The sequence below is a fragment of the Lemur catta genome, chromosome 1 (genome assembly GCF_020740605.2).
Source record: "Lemur catta isolate mLemCat1 chromosome 1, mLemCat1.pri, whole genome shotgun sequence".
NCBI lineage: Eukaryota > Metazoa > Chordata > Mammalia > Primates > Lemuridae > Lemur > Lemur catta.
Window position 1 is genome coordinate 53,036,274 of NC_059128.1, and position 15,331 is coordinate 53,051,604.

Sequence of the window (15,331 nt, forward strand, 5' to 3'; positions counted from 1 at the left end):
AATTGGCCAAATATTTCTAGAGGAAAAAATACATGTAGTTTTTGAGACAGGGTCTTGGTATATTATTGCTCAGGCTGATCTCGAACTTCCTGGGCTCAAGTGATTCTCTTGCCTCAGCCTTTCAAGTAGCTGGGACTACAGGCTCAAGCCACCGTGCCTGGCTGAAAAAAATATTTTTAATATGTTGGTCTAGCTATATATTTTGGCTTTGTAGTTCTTTGAATCAGGAAAGTATGTTTTAGAAAAAAGTTGTTCTTATTTTGGTGTAATATATGTAAATTGTAGACTTCTGGAAAGTGTAGAATAGTGTTTAGAAGAAAATTGGAATCCCACTATCCCTGGTGGCTGCTCGTATTAAATTTCAACCTTTCTGTTTAATCCATGAATCCCATTAGTTTCATTTTCTTAAGGCTTTGGTTTTGGAGTTGTCTTCTTTTTCCTGCATCATCGCTTTCTGTCCATATGGATCATTCTCATTAACACAGAAACAGCACTCATATTAAAAGAGAAAATCGACAAACAAAAAAACCCACTGTGGCTCCACATTTTCTCTAACTGTCAACCCATTTATTTCTCTGCTCCTGGTTATAGTTAAACTCAAAAAAGTTATTTGTTGTTTATACTTTTTCATCTGACATTCTCTTCTCAACTTGTATTAGTCAGGCATTTGTTCCTAATATTATACTGAAACCACTTTTATCAAGATCACCAGTGTACTGCATCTTGCCAGAGCTCTTAACAGCATTTATGTAGTGAAGACTAGGTAAAACCTTTCGAAAACCTTTTACTCTAGGCTTCTGTGACAGTTGCTACACCTGACTGGTTCCGCTCCCTCACTGTTCCTTCTCAGTCTTCTTTTGCTTCTTTCTCCTTCTCAGACCTCTAAGTGTCGGCATGCTTAAGGGCTCAATCTTCTGGCCTTCCCTAACTTCCTTCTCTTTAAGAGATGTAGTCTAATCCCATATTTTAATTATCATCTTTGTGTATATGACACCAAATTTATTTATGTCATCAGTCCAGGCTACTCCCTTTCATTTCATATACAGAACTATGTTCTTGTTGCTCTGAATTTGCCCTGTCCCAAAGAGAGCATTTCACTCAGTGGTGCCATTTCCCCATTTCACTCAGGTGCCATTCTTGATTTCCTCTTCACTTTACTCTGTTTTTTAATTGTTTGTTACCTCAGGTTAAAGAGATTCCTTGGAAAATTAAAATACACTGTAAGATTTCATAATAGCCAGAGATTTTAAGTAATAAAATATAAATTTAAAATTTAGAAAATAATCCTAGAAAGATCTATTTTGTATTTTTAAGTAATTTGTTTTTCCTTTCCCCTTATCTCTCTTTGTTTTCTTCATGTTAGCCGGTTCTTCTTGATAGCAGTAGCATTCTTGCAGATCGTATTCTTCTCATGGACACATTCTTCCAGATTTTGATTTATCATGGTGAGGTAAGATTCCATAGCATTTAAAGCTATGCATGTAAACTCTTTTTACCTAGGGAAGTTTTTTTCCCTCTATTATGTGGCTAGAGATTTATATTTGATAAACTTTGATTTCCATTTTTATAAAGAATGTATAAAATGTGATTCTTCCTACTATAGGTTTTTAGGCTTCAATTGTAATTGACCCATCTGTGGTTATTTTGTTCATTTGTCCACACACAACTGGACAAATGGATTTTGCATAAAGGCAAAGTGTTGTTAAAGTAAACCCATTGACATAATACATAGACATATGACACTTGGATTTTACCTGAAAACATTAAGAGGGGAAAATCCAGCCTTTGTCAGTGGCTGGCTTTTTATTATTTTATGTAATCATTATAAGAAGTTATTTATCAAAGTGTTCCACATGATCTTTTTATTTTATTTTATTTTATTTTTATTTAAAAAATTTTTTTTCTTACATATTTTTTTATCTTTTTTTTTTTTTTTACCCCAGTTGATCAGGATGACACATGATCTTAAAAACTCATTTAAAGCATAAGTGAGTTAAAATCTATAACTTAATTAGAATGATGATTAAAAAGAACAGAATATTTGAGTGGACATTAAGCTTTAATCCAGGTATTTAGCAGAACTATATTCATTTCTGCATTTATTCACTCAACCAATATTTAAGTGCTTCTTCTGTAAAAAGCATTGTACTCTGGATGCTCTGGAAGATACAGAGATTATTTTTTTCATAGACCTGCTCTCAAGTTTATAGTCTGATATTTTAGTAACTTATGCAGATTTATTTTTCCAGTTGCTTTGCTTGTAAATGATTTTACATTTGCACGGTAAAAGTAAAGGCATTACTCAGAGTATCTTTTTAAGTAATAACTATCCAGAACTTTAGAGATTTGATTATTATTTTTTGATTATTTTTAATTCATACCAGTTTCTAATGCCCTTTATTTGTTAAGAATAATACCTGTAATACTGACAGAGCTTGATTTTTTTGTTTTTTATTTTTATGATAATTTTTGCTTTTTCAAACAGCTCGTTAATGTGCTTAAAGGAGAAATCAGAAGTGCAGTGTATACATAGCTATATAGAGAGGTATATAGGTATAAAGAATATACATCGACTGATTCAGCTAACTTAGAAACCAAACCAGGTTTAGATTTTTGAATGATTTAATTACACGGTTTTTAGAGCCATTTACCTTAATAAAAGAATTGATTCACTAGGTCTTCTACAGGTATATTATCTTTCTAATGTTATTGCTGTTATTATTAAAGTTTTTATGTTTATATGTCTTTCCAGAATACAAGTCCATTGGTACAGACTTCATTATAATAGATCATTAATTTTGAAGTCTCTGGGAAATCTTCTGTAACAAAATTCCTCCTCACATACCATAAGCTTAGGTAGATAGCTTTTAGCTAACATTAATTTGATAAGCATACTGTTTAAAAAATTTTCTGGCTTATTTAAGTATTATTTCATTTTACTTTTAAAGGAGAAATATCCTAATTTTGCATCTATTTACTTATGAATATTTTCTCTACTGAAATTAGTATTTGTAACTTAGAAAGTTGAGATAATGGAATGATCTATGATTTTTTTTTCTGAAGATTACTTTAAAAAAATTTTCCCTTAAGATTTTTTGATGGGCAAGAAATTTAAAATAATTTCTTTTGTTGTTTCAAAATTAGACCATAGCGCAGTGGCGGAAGTCAGGATATCAGGATATGCCAGAATATGAAAATTTCCGCCACCTTCTGCAAGCCCCAGTGGATGATGCACAGGAGATTCTTCACTCCAGATTTCCAATGCCGAGATATATTGACACTGAACACGGGGGCAGCCAGGTAAGTAGTGTTAGTTTGTGTGTTTGTTTGTTGATAGGTTTTACAGTGAGATGTTCTTACTTGCCTTCTGACTTTAATTTGAATAGATTGCCTCACAATCAAACAGAAAGGGAAAAAGGCGGGTTGCTTGCTTTTTTTTTTTTTTTTTTTGAGACAGAGTCTCTCGCTCTGTTGCCTAGCTAGAGTGCTGTGGTGTCAGCCTAGCTCACAGCAACCTCAAACTCCTGGGCTCAAGTGATCCTCCTGCCTCAGCCTCTGAGTAGCTGGGACTACCAGTGCACGCACCACGCCTGGCTGTTTTTTTTCTGTTTTTAGTAGAGACAAGGTCTCACTCTTGCTCAGACTGATCTCGAACTCTTGACCTTAAGTAATCTTCCTTCCTCTGCCTCCCAGAGTGCTAGGATTACAGGCATGAGTCACTGCACCTGGCCTTGCTTGCTTTATGCATTAGCTTTGAGAGCAAAGCAATAAGATTATTGACTAGTTGCTTAAAGCTGGCAGTTTCCTTCATCTTCTGCCTCTAACTCAGCTCTCTTAACAGGACCAGGGTGGCATTGTGGTGGTATGCAAGCTGTGAACAGCACGGAAAGTAAAGTTTCTTAAAGCTATTTACTGATAAAGTCTATGAATATGAAGTTGGTGATAAGTCTTTTACATTTTCCTCATGTCATTCCAGTTTTCTAGAAAATATTTTATTATTATTCCTTTGTTTATTTATTTGTAAGAGAGTTTCACTCTGTCACCCAGGCTGGGCTGCAACGGCACTATCATAGCTCACTATAACCTTGAACTCCTGGGCTCAAGTGATCCTTCTGGCTCAGCTCCCTGCATAGCTAAGACTACAGGTGCTTGCCACCATGCCCAGCTAATTTTTAAATTTTTTGTAGAGATAAGGTTTTACTGTGTTGCCCCGGCTGGTCTTGAACTCCTGGCTCAAGCGATCCTCCCGCCTCAGTCTCCCAAAATGCTGAGATTACAGGCGTGAGTGAGCCACTGCACTCAGCCCCAGTTTCCTAGAAAATAAATTGTCATGTATTAAGAAAGCATTGTGGTATTATGAAAATTTTTAGGGTTATGAGGTTAAAATGTGATATACATACATACATATATATATATATATATATATACACACACACACATACATGCAGCTACTTTGAGCCCTTCAAAAGGCTAAGTTAGGTCCCCTTAATATACACTCATAAGATACTTATTTCTCCCTTGTAATTCTTGTCAGTTATAGTACATTAATTATAAGTTGTTGTAAGTTTGTTTCACTTGCTCCTTGAGGGCAGGGACCATGCTTTGTATTCCCTAGTTCCTAGCACAGTATTATAAAATAGGTAGCAAATATCAGTAACTATTATTCAGAAATGATAACAGTTATTAAGGTTTTAAAGTATTTATGTAGGAGCTGTCATGTATTGAGAAGTTGCAGAGTACTTTATATGCCTTATCTCATTTGATCTTCATAAGAATTCTATTGTCATCTCCATTTTACAGATAATAAAACTGAGACTTGGGTTACTTGTGGCCAGGGAAACACAGTAAATGGAGGAGCTGGGATTTGAATCCTGGTGTTCTGAATCCAGGGCCAGTGCTCTTGACTGTTGTGTTAAACTAATTAGAGAGTAGAAAAAGATTTGTATAATATTAAATTTTAAAAGATACAACTGCTTGTGTCCTTCCAGTATGAATCAAAAATTTGACTAGTTCTCTCATTGATGTTTCACCTTATGTATTGCCATTTTCCTCTCTTATTCTTATATATCTTATTATACTCTTATATATCTAATATATTATATCATATATCTAATATCTAATATATATCTTATTATATTATTTTCTTGATGATAAGCCATAGTGGGTGAATGGGTAAAATGTTGGGTAAGTTTTCTCAACATTTTAGACCTGTGGTCTAAAAAAGTTTGAGAGTCATTGTTTAAATAAAAGGATATATAGATTTTCATGGTTTTTATTTTTATTTATTTTTCATGGTTTTTATTTTTATCATTATTTGGGATTTCGAACTTTGATGGTTTCTGATGAACCTTGTTATAATTGTTGCACATCTAATTTTTATATGCTGAGCTTTGGACTCAACAGTTTCTTTGTTATTATGAATATATGATTTGGAGAGAAGAGGGTGCATTTATTATTTATTTATAAAACTTTAAAATTTAGTTAATCATTTAAAAAGTTGATTTAATAAAATTAATTTTACCAACACAAATAAAATTTATTTTAGATGATATAATATATTTATTGAGCTTATATTGACTAAATCTAGTTTTGATGGATAATGTTATTTCTTCTTTGCTTTTAAGGCCCGTTTCCTGCTTTCAAAAGTCAACCCTTCACAGACTCATAATAATATGTATGCCTGGGGGCAGGTAAGTGTAAATAGCAGGTCTTGGAAATTATTTCTTTGTGTATTTATAGTTTGTTATTTTAGTGAAAGCTATGTTTTTTCCTATGCATTTAGTAATGATTCTGTTGGAAAAGTAATGAAAAAATAAGAGTAGAAAACAGAATTAATATTTGGTGGCACCACAGAAAATAAAAAGGTGATCCTGTCAAATAGACAGAACCCCTTCATATTCCAAGTGTAGCATCATATGCTTGAAACAAAAAGCAATAAAGTATATAAGACAGGAAGTGATGATTCCAGCTTAATGCTAGGCCATGAACCACAAAAGGCCAGAAGAAGCCAAGAGAGGCCAGGGATTGTAGTTGAGTGGGAGAGGTGGAAAGCCTGCAAATCATTATTGATATAGTTTAATTTGGTAGAAGTCCTACCTCTTGATATACCATATCAATATTTGTTGAGTGTTCAATATGTGCAGGAATCTGTGTTGGCACTTCAGCCTACATAGTTATCATCCCTGCCTTTGAAGAGCTTGTAGTCAAGTATTGGAGAGAGGATACATACCTAAGTAAAATACAAGGCAGATGTGACTTTAGAAAGATATAAAGTATTACAGGGATTAGAAGAGGAAGAGGGAAGAGGTTGCACGGTGGCAGCAGGTAGAGGGTATGTGATCAGAAAAGAGATCAGAAAAAAAGGGACATTTAAATGTTTTTTTGTTTGTTTGTTTATTTGTTTTTTTTTTTTTTGAGACAGAGTCTCTCCCTGTTGCTCAGGCTAGAGTGAATGCCGTGGCGTCAGCCTAGCTCACAGCAACCTCAAACTCCTGGGCTTAAGCAATCCTACTGCTTCAGCCTCCCAAGTAGCTGGGATTATAGGCATGCGCCACCATGCCCAGCTAATTTTTTCTATATATATTTTTAGTTGTCCAGATCATTTCTTTGTATTTTTAGTAGAGACGAGGTCTTGCTCTTGCTCAGGCTAGTCTCGAACTACTGACCTCGAGGGATCCACCAGCCTCGGCCTCCCAGAGTGCTAGGATTACAGGCATGAGCCACCGCTCCTGACCCTAAATGTTTTAAGAATGGTTATTATTTCAGTAAGTGGAAATTGCGTGAGGAAGGGAATTCTAGGTAGAAGATAATGTGGGGTAAGGTAAGAGACTACGTGTAGAGCTGAATAATAAAACACAAAACTGGAAATATGTTGTGTGACCAGATTGTAGAGGATCTTGAATGTCAGGTTGAAGACTGAGAAGTTGAGTCTTTATTTAGTAAGTAACTGAGAGTCATTGAAGGTTTTTGGGCATAGGGGTAAATTTAAGCCTTAGATAGTACAGCCAAATCTTAAGATTAATTTGGAGCAGTTTGTAGGTTGAAACTATATTAATTGAAGTAATCCAAGTGAGAGGAAATGAAGGCATGATGGTAAAAGGAATAGATTTGGGAGATATTTCAAAAATAGACTCAATGGGACTTGATTAGAAGTTATAAGAAAGTATATTATTCCAGGACATGACAGCTATACACAAATCTGAGTTCTGATTGGATCTTGGATTAGAGGGAGAAAGTAGCTGTTAAGAACATAATTGGGATGATTGTGAAATTTGAATATAGAATATATATCAGATAAGTAGTATAATATTATGCAATTTCTTGAGTGTAATGATGGTGTTGTGGTTATATAGGAGATTATCCTTAATCTTAGAAGATATATCCTGAAGTATTTAGGGGTGAAATGTCATAATGTCTTCAACTTGCAGAAATGATTTAACAAAAAGAAGAAAAAAAGGAAAAATACGCAAAAACATAAATGTCAGTGAATTTAGGTATATGGGTGTTTATCGTACTTTTCTCTCACCTTTTCTGTAGGGTTGAATTTTTAAAAAATAAATATTTTAAGTTGAGGGGAAGTAAGGTAATTTGGGATTTTAAGCCTGGGTGACTAGGTAAACACATACCAGTGAGTGGGAAGGTAGAGAGAAACTGTTTCATTTTAGGCATTATCAGTTTGAGATACTATCTACATGGTCTTATTGAGCCACAATAGGATGGCCATATTGAGTAGGCTATTGGAAATTTGGGTTTGGTGGTCAGGGTAAGGAAATGAAAGTTGATTTTAGAAAGGTGATACTTAAAGTTATCACAGTGAATGCATGTCTGAGGAGAGAGTAGAAAGATAAAGGAGGGATGAGACAAAACCTTCAGGGATTACAAGTGGCAGGAATATTTAATAAATAACCAGAGCGGTAGAAGAAGAATGAAAAGAATACTGTGTTATAAAAGGTGACTTTATAGAAGGAATAAGAAGGGGGATACAAACACCAAAATGGTGTAGACAGTTGAAGGATACAGACTGAGAAAATGTGCTCAGATTTGATGACTGAGCCAAATGACTAGGTCATTTGTGGCCTTTTGTAAGCAGTTTTAATATAGTGGTTGAGTAAGATAGATTATAAGGAATTGGTGGCAAAGCAGTGGAGTTTGTTAAGTGTAAATGATTCAACTGCAAATTTAGCCTGAGGATAAATAGTAGGATAGGTATGATTGTTGCTAGGATAAGAGCACAGAACTTAATTGTAGACCAAGTGTAAGGAGTCAATATGGGGAAGACACAAAAGAATAGATGTTTAAGATGCACAGAAGGAGACGATATGATCACAAGCACTATATGGGGGTTAAACACTGGTAAGAAGGCAGGACATTTCTTTCTGCAAAGGCAAAAGGTAAGAAGAGGGGAAGACAAAGATTTTGAGGTGGAGTGGAAGCTGTCATTGGATAATTGCCTGTTTCTTTACAGTAATAGGAGATTATTTTAAGGGTGAGAAAGGCTGGGGTTAAGGACTGAAAAATGGAAAAAATTAAAAACAGGTTTAAGGAATATAAGAAATCAACAGAGGATGAGTAAAAGGCTCTTACAGCAGTGGTGAGGACCCATTTTATTTACTAAAAATTTCTAGGGCATGCTTCCATAATATTCTTTAACCATGTTTTGTAGGTCAGACAGTGGATCAAAGCTGAAAGACTTTGGGGATAATTTAGGACTGGAAATGGGAAAGATGGGCACATTAATAAGAGGGTAGAATAATTTATGGCAATAAACTGTGGGGTCCAGGTTGGGTAGAAAATAAATGAAATGAAGCAATAACTGCAATTAAGGCCTCTTCCCTTTGAATATAGAGGTGTCTCAAGATTTTGTCCTGATTTCTCTGTATTCACTGTTTCTTTGGGTGATTGCATTCACTCTTAGGACTTCAGCTCTCATCTGAAGGCTAACTTGCAAATCTCTGTCTTTTGTTTGGCTTCACATTGAGCGATGGACTTGAATTTCCTTAATTGTCTGTTGCACATCATTTGAATTTCCTGTAGACATTTCATAAAGCCGAATGTCCCAACTTGACCTCTTTTTTAATACTATCTTGTTCTTCCTAATTTCTTGTTTTTACAGAAGTTCTCACTATTCTCTCAATTCCTAATGCTCAGAACTTAAGTCATTTACAGTTTCTCCTTTCTGCCCATAATTAATCACAAATGCTTTGCCCTATTTTCCCTATCCTTGTCCCTAACCGAGGTCAGGTTCTTGTTACTTTTCACATGGACTGTTGGAATTACCTGCTAAATGGTCTTAGTGCTTCAGCCTTTTTTCTCTTATTTTGGCAGTGGCCAGAATAGTCTCCCTAATGTAGTAGTCCTGAATGTCAGCTCTGAAATCTTCCATAACCTTTTATTGAATTACATATAAACCCTTTATATTGCTATTGAGAGTCCTTTCTGGTATGACCCAATTATCTTTTTCTACCTTTAGCTATTACGTAGTTCTTTTAGCCAAACTAGACTTCTCACTCCGCTTTGAATACATTGAGCATATTCCCATCTCTGTGACGTTATGTATCACCACTTGGACATGTTCTGCCCATCCCTCAAGGTTCACTTCAAAGGTCACTGACTCCATGAAACTCTTCTTAGACTGTTTTCTGTTGATTATAACAGAAATACCTGAAACTGAGTAACTTACAAAGAAAAGAAATTTCTTTGTTATGGAGTTATGGAGGCCGAAAAGTCCAAGGTTGAGGGGCTGCATCTGGTGAAGGCCTTCTTGCTTGTGGGGACTCTCTGCAGAGGCCTGAGGTAGTGCAGGGCATCACGTGGTGAGGGGGCCGAGCATGGTGTAGCTCAGGTGTCTCTTCCTCTTCTTACAAAGCCTCCAGTCCCGCTGCTGTGATAATTCATTAATGCATGAATGGATCCGTTCATGAGAGCAAGTCCTTATGACCCAGTCACCTCATAGAGGCACCCTCTTCTCAGTACTGCCACATTGGGGATTAAATTTCAACATGAGTTTTGGAGGGGACAGACATTCAAACCATAACGTCTTCCTATGATTGTATGACTGGATCTGTGTAATATCACTGCCCTGTCATCCCGTTTTTCCCATCTATTTCCTATGGCACTTATTTCTCCTGTTAGATTATAAATTACTTGAGGGCAATAATGGTTACTCTCATTTTTGACTTCCCACAGTACCTTAAACATAGCATATATCAAATAGAATAGATCTGGACAGGAGAGAGCACAGATAAGAGTATGGGAGTTTTGTGGAGGTGGTGAGGAATTAAGGAGGTTTTATGATATAGATAAATAAATTGAATCCAAAGTCTAAAAGTCCTGAAGTCTAACTATCAGGCATAGTTACAGGAGGTTTTATATCAAGGAAGGAGCTTAATCTTGGAAGTGTAGAAGGCTGGTAGTTGAGAGTGCAAGTTACTTAACTTCTCTTTGCCTTCACTTCCTTGTCTACAGAGTTTAATAATATATGTGCTTGATATGGACAGTAATACTCACTCAGTAAATATTAGCTGTTAGGTTTCACTGTTATCAATGGAAAAAAATTTTCCTAAAGATATATAGCACAGGAAAGAAAACTTATTTTAAACTTTGAAGTTTAATTATTACTGCGTGCAAGTAAGGGCATTAGAGGCATAAACAAAAACCTAAGGTCTTTCTTGATGCATGATTATTATGAGAAATTATGTTAATATTTTCATAATCATAATAATAAATTGAATCTATACTGTTTTAATCACTATGCTAAGATTTTTATGTATTCTCATTTAATTGTTTAAAAATGTCTGTAAGTTGAGTACTATTAATCCTATTTTTCAGAAGAGGAAATTGAAGCTCATATAAATTTAGTGTCTTACCAAGATCCCATAATTAAACTGTGGCAGGGTCCAGATTTTAACTCAGACTTGTCAGACTCCAGATGTGAATTTTTAGTAATTAAGCTAATTTGATGATTACAATTTAAGGAATTAACTTTAGCAGCCAAGCATTTTACTAAAAGTTAATGAAATCTAACATCTAAGGAGTTGGTCAGAAATCCAAGTACCTAGTGATAAGTATTATCCATGAATGGCCTGAAGAGGGCACCACTGCAACACAGCTTTTGTGACAGGGTCCTGGAGGCCTCTGTTGGTGTAGTGCTTCATATACTAAATAATGTAAAGCTTGAACCGTTCTGCCTAATCCTGGATATATTTTAAATAGACAGGGGGCCCATTTGAAAAATTGAGATCAATAAACTGCTAATTTTTGATAAAATTGAGTTGAGCATTAGTATTTATAATTTCAGATAAGAATTCTGCAGTATATAAATTAGAAAATCCATGACTAGGAGAAATAGATCAGAGGTTAGGTGACTTGAAGTGGAAAACAGTTGTAAAATGAAAAAAAAATTTGGTCTAGTTACAGGAAGTAAAAAAGAGCCACCAGTTTATTATTGGTTTAGGTTACATTTTTGAGACCTGTGCTTCTCTATGTTAACTAGGAATGTAGAATAAAGAGAAGTATTTCAGTGTTATAATAGGTTTTTCAAAAGAAGAAATAATAAAAATGGCTAAAACATATCCTGTGCCTGGTATTGTTCTACTTGCTTTATACAATTTAGCTCATTTAATCATTGCAACAACTGTGTTAGATAGATCTTGTTATTACTATTATTTTACAGATGAGGAAACTAAGACACAGGTTAAGTGACTTCCTTCTTCAAAGTCATATGGGGGCTAGGCTCAGTGGCTCACATCTGTAATCCCAGTGCTTTGAGAGGCCAAGGCGGGAGGATTACTTGAGGCCAGGAGTTTGTGACCAGCTTTGGCAACATATAGAGACCCTGTTTCTACCAAGAAAAATTTTTTTAAAAAATTTGCTGGGTGTAGCAGTGTACCTGTAATCCTAGCTACATGGGAAGCTGAAGTAGCAAGATTGCTTAAGCCCAGGAGTTTGAGGCTGCTGTGAGCTATGATCATGCCATTGCATTCCATCCCTGTCTTTAAAAAAAAAAAAAAAAAGTCTTATGGATAATTAGTGCTTTTGCCTCCCTTCATTATCAAGTTTTTCAAGTTCTTAATAATTAACATGATAAAATTGATTTTCCTGTATTCAGGAGAGGTTATAACATGTCTGTGGCTATGCTAGACTAGAACCATAGGAGCTATATATTTGCCACTAACTTGCTGATCTCTTCTGAAAATTACTTAATTTCCTGTTTTAGACTTTTTATATGTTTATTAATAAATAAGAAATTGAGTATCAGAAGAAAATTTAAAATTCAGATATAAATTCTGGAAATATTTTCTCTTGCTTTAGTAAAATTTCATTGTTAATGGATTAGGTTACCAACGTCATTCTGTCAATATAATTTTTATTAAAATTGATGTTAGAAGTTTCCCCTAACCCTTGTTAATTATCTAGAATCACAGAAATCAATTAAAATGACTTGAAAACCTGATAAGCATAGTTTATTTTAAAAACGATATATTATGAGTTTGCTTCCTTCCAGCTGGCCTTTCTGTTAAAATGCCAGGGACAAAGGGTCTGGAGGTCAGGCCGTCTTAAAGCCCCAACTCTATAATCACATCATTGGTCTTTCTGGTGACCAGCCCCCATCCTGAGCCATCTCATCTCATAGCATAAACTCAGGTGTAGTCCCATTAGTCCATGAATGACAAAGACACTTCTATTGCTTAGGGAATTCTAGGATGTAGAGTCTCACTCCCAGAAACTAGGGACTAAGGCCAGTTAGATTATTTTTCATTCAACAGGAGCATAAGCATTATTTTACTTAAAATGATTTCCTTGTCTATTTTAAACATTTGCAAGGCTATGATTTAATCATAGCTAATATCTTTCTTTTCCTCTAGGAGTCTGGAGCACCTATTCTAACAGATGATGTTAGTTTACAAGTGTTTATGGATCACTTGAAGAAACTTGCTGTGTCAAGTGCTGCCTGAAGTGCTAAACATTTTAAGGACATTTAAGAAGATAAATAATATTCCAATTTCATTTTTTTCCTTTTTCAATTTATCTGTGGAAACCAACAGAGATCTCTCTTTAGACTTTTTTTTGTTTTAATATAGTTTGAGATAACATAAGGAAAAATGTTCACGTTTGTAGATTAAGCTGAAATATAATGAGAGCAATAAGAACAAATTTGTTTTGCCTGCCACAGTATTATAACTGGTTCTAGAAATTTCAGGTCTTTATAACTGAATTATGTTTAAGGGTAAAAATAAAGTCTGCCTTGTACTGCAGATATTTCACTCATTTGTACATTGCAGACAAATCCAAAGCAGCACTGAATGTCCTTGCTGACATTTTAGAAAATTCTCTTAATTTTAGTCAGAAAGTAAAAAAAAAAAAAAAAAATAGTAATGATAAATGTGAACATTTTTGCTTATTCCATTTTTTGTGATTTTCAGCACTTATGTATATACTTTTTCTCTACTTAGTCTGTTAAGGCAGATTTATTTTTATGATGATTTGTTTAGGAATTATTTGACTTTATAGTGGTAATTTTCATGAAGATAATTTAATGGTTTTGGGTATTTGGAAAAGTAGAGATGAAAAGTTTTGGGGGATAATGATCCCACACTGACAATAAATGTGAAATTTCTACAAAGTACCCAACTTATGTGACAAAACATGATGATAATTTTTTAAAAGGGAGAGATAGAAAATAAATCATTTTGTCAGAGTGCATTTTAGTAAGCCTTTGCAGTAAAATGACTCTTGTAACTACTAAACCAATTTGGTTTTCACTGCATGGTTTTGTTGTTTCCCCAAGTTTTTTGAGGTAAATTTTACATTATATCCTTCAGTATTTTAACACTACTTTGGGAGTTTACACATTACTCTTTGTTTCTGCTTCCTTTTTGTGAAATTTATTAAGTTGTTCTTTTTGAGACAGTATTATATAATGTTTGTTTAATTATGTCATGTGGTGATGCTCAGTTCTATTTTGATTTATTCATTAGTATCATTCAGTTTTATCATTTAAAGTTTACTTGTAGCAAATGTGTTTACATTGATAAAGCCAGATGTGTTTTGACAATGAAATTTATGTATCAAGTACTGCAAATAAAAGGTGGTGCTATGATATATTATTAGAAGGACAGTTTTGATGATTGTATTTGCATGAACACAATCGTATGATGGTAAAACAGAAACTTAAGAAAAAATTGTTTATATGATATATTCAATTAGTTTAAATAGATTACTTTGTTCTGTTTTATTTGAATTGAACTGTGCTAGGCCTAAATGCCAATAAAATATACTTTTCTCTGTTTTTTCTGGTTATTTTGAAATCTAGTAAAGCCTAAGAAGCCTAATGTAAAATTAGAGCATTTAAAATCTAATAGTGGATTAAAAGTTACTCATTTTAAAATAACAGCTTTATTGAGGTATAATTTACATTACCAGACATATTTTCATTGAGTTATATAACCACTACCACAATCAGTTTTAGAGCATTTCCATCACCTTGAAAATAGTTATTCATTTTTGCCATAAGGTTAGTTTGTTTTGGAGTTCACATGTTTTGAATTGAGGAAAGACCATGTGATGATGTTACCTGTTTAATTTACCTGGCCCCTTAAATTATGTTCATTAAGAATGCTGTCTTGAGGCTTGAGTAATAAGATGTTACTTACCCCTAAACTGTCCTCTACTTCTTTTTTTTTTTTTTTTGAGACAGAGTCTCCCTCTGTTGCCCAGGCTAGAGTGCCATGGCGTCAGCCTAGCTCACAGCAACCTCAAACTCCTGGGCTCAAGCAATCCTCCTGCCTCAGCCTCCCGAGTAGCTGGGACTACAGGCATGCGCCACCATGCCTGGCTAATTTTTTCTATATATATTTTTAGTTGTCCAGATCATTTCTTTCTATTTTTAGTAGAGACAAGGTCTCGCTTTTGCTCAGGCTGGTCTCGAACTCCTGACCTCGAGCGATCCACCCGCCTCAGCCTCCCAGAGTGCTAGGATTACAGGCGTGAGCCACTGTGCCCAGCCATACTGTTGCTGTTTTAAAATTTAATCACAAAACTCTTAGGTGATCAAATAGACAGAATTGTTTCATCTTTATAATTACTGTATTATTGTTTATTTTGAATTTACTGTTTAAACACCATGATATATAATACCACAGGTATTAAAAACACAAACTGCAGCTCCAAGGGAGTAGAAATGATTCAAAAAAAATCTTACTATATTCTAAATGTAAGAGTGTCCCTGTATGTTGGGGCCAGATTCAGAAAACTGGGAGTTTTCTAAATTAAGTTCCATGTAGAACACAATGTTTATTGAAGGATAGGTTATAAAAATGTTGCACACACATTA

General features: G+C 34.6%; 1 protein-coding gene across 3 annotated transcripts in view; it reads left to right on the forward strand.

Moving 5' to 3' along the window:
* SEC23A (SEC23 homolog A, COPII coat complex component) overlaps positions 1-14,287 on the forward strand; it is a 58,973-nt gene extending 44,686 nt beyond the window's left edge. For all 3 annotated transcript variants that reach the window (XM_045568242.1, XM_045568259.1, XM_045568251.1), the window contains 4 exons: positions 1,364-1,450; positions 3,145-3,300; positions 5,625-5,690; positions 12,864-14,287. In XM_045568242.1, coding sequence (XP_045424198.1) covers positions 1,364-1,450; positions 3,145-3,300; positions 5,625-5,690; positions 12,864-12,953 — 399 coding nt within the window. In that variant the 3' untranslated portion in view covers positions 12,954-14,287. The remainder of the gene's footprint in view (positions 1-1,363; positions 1,451-3,144; positions 3,301-5,624; positions 5,691-12,863) is intronic.
* Positions 14,288-15,331: the final 1,044 nt, after the last annotated feature.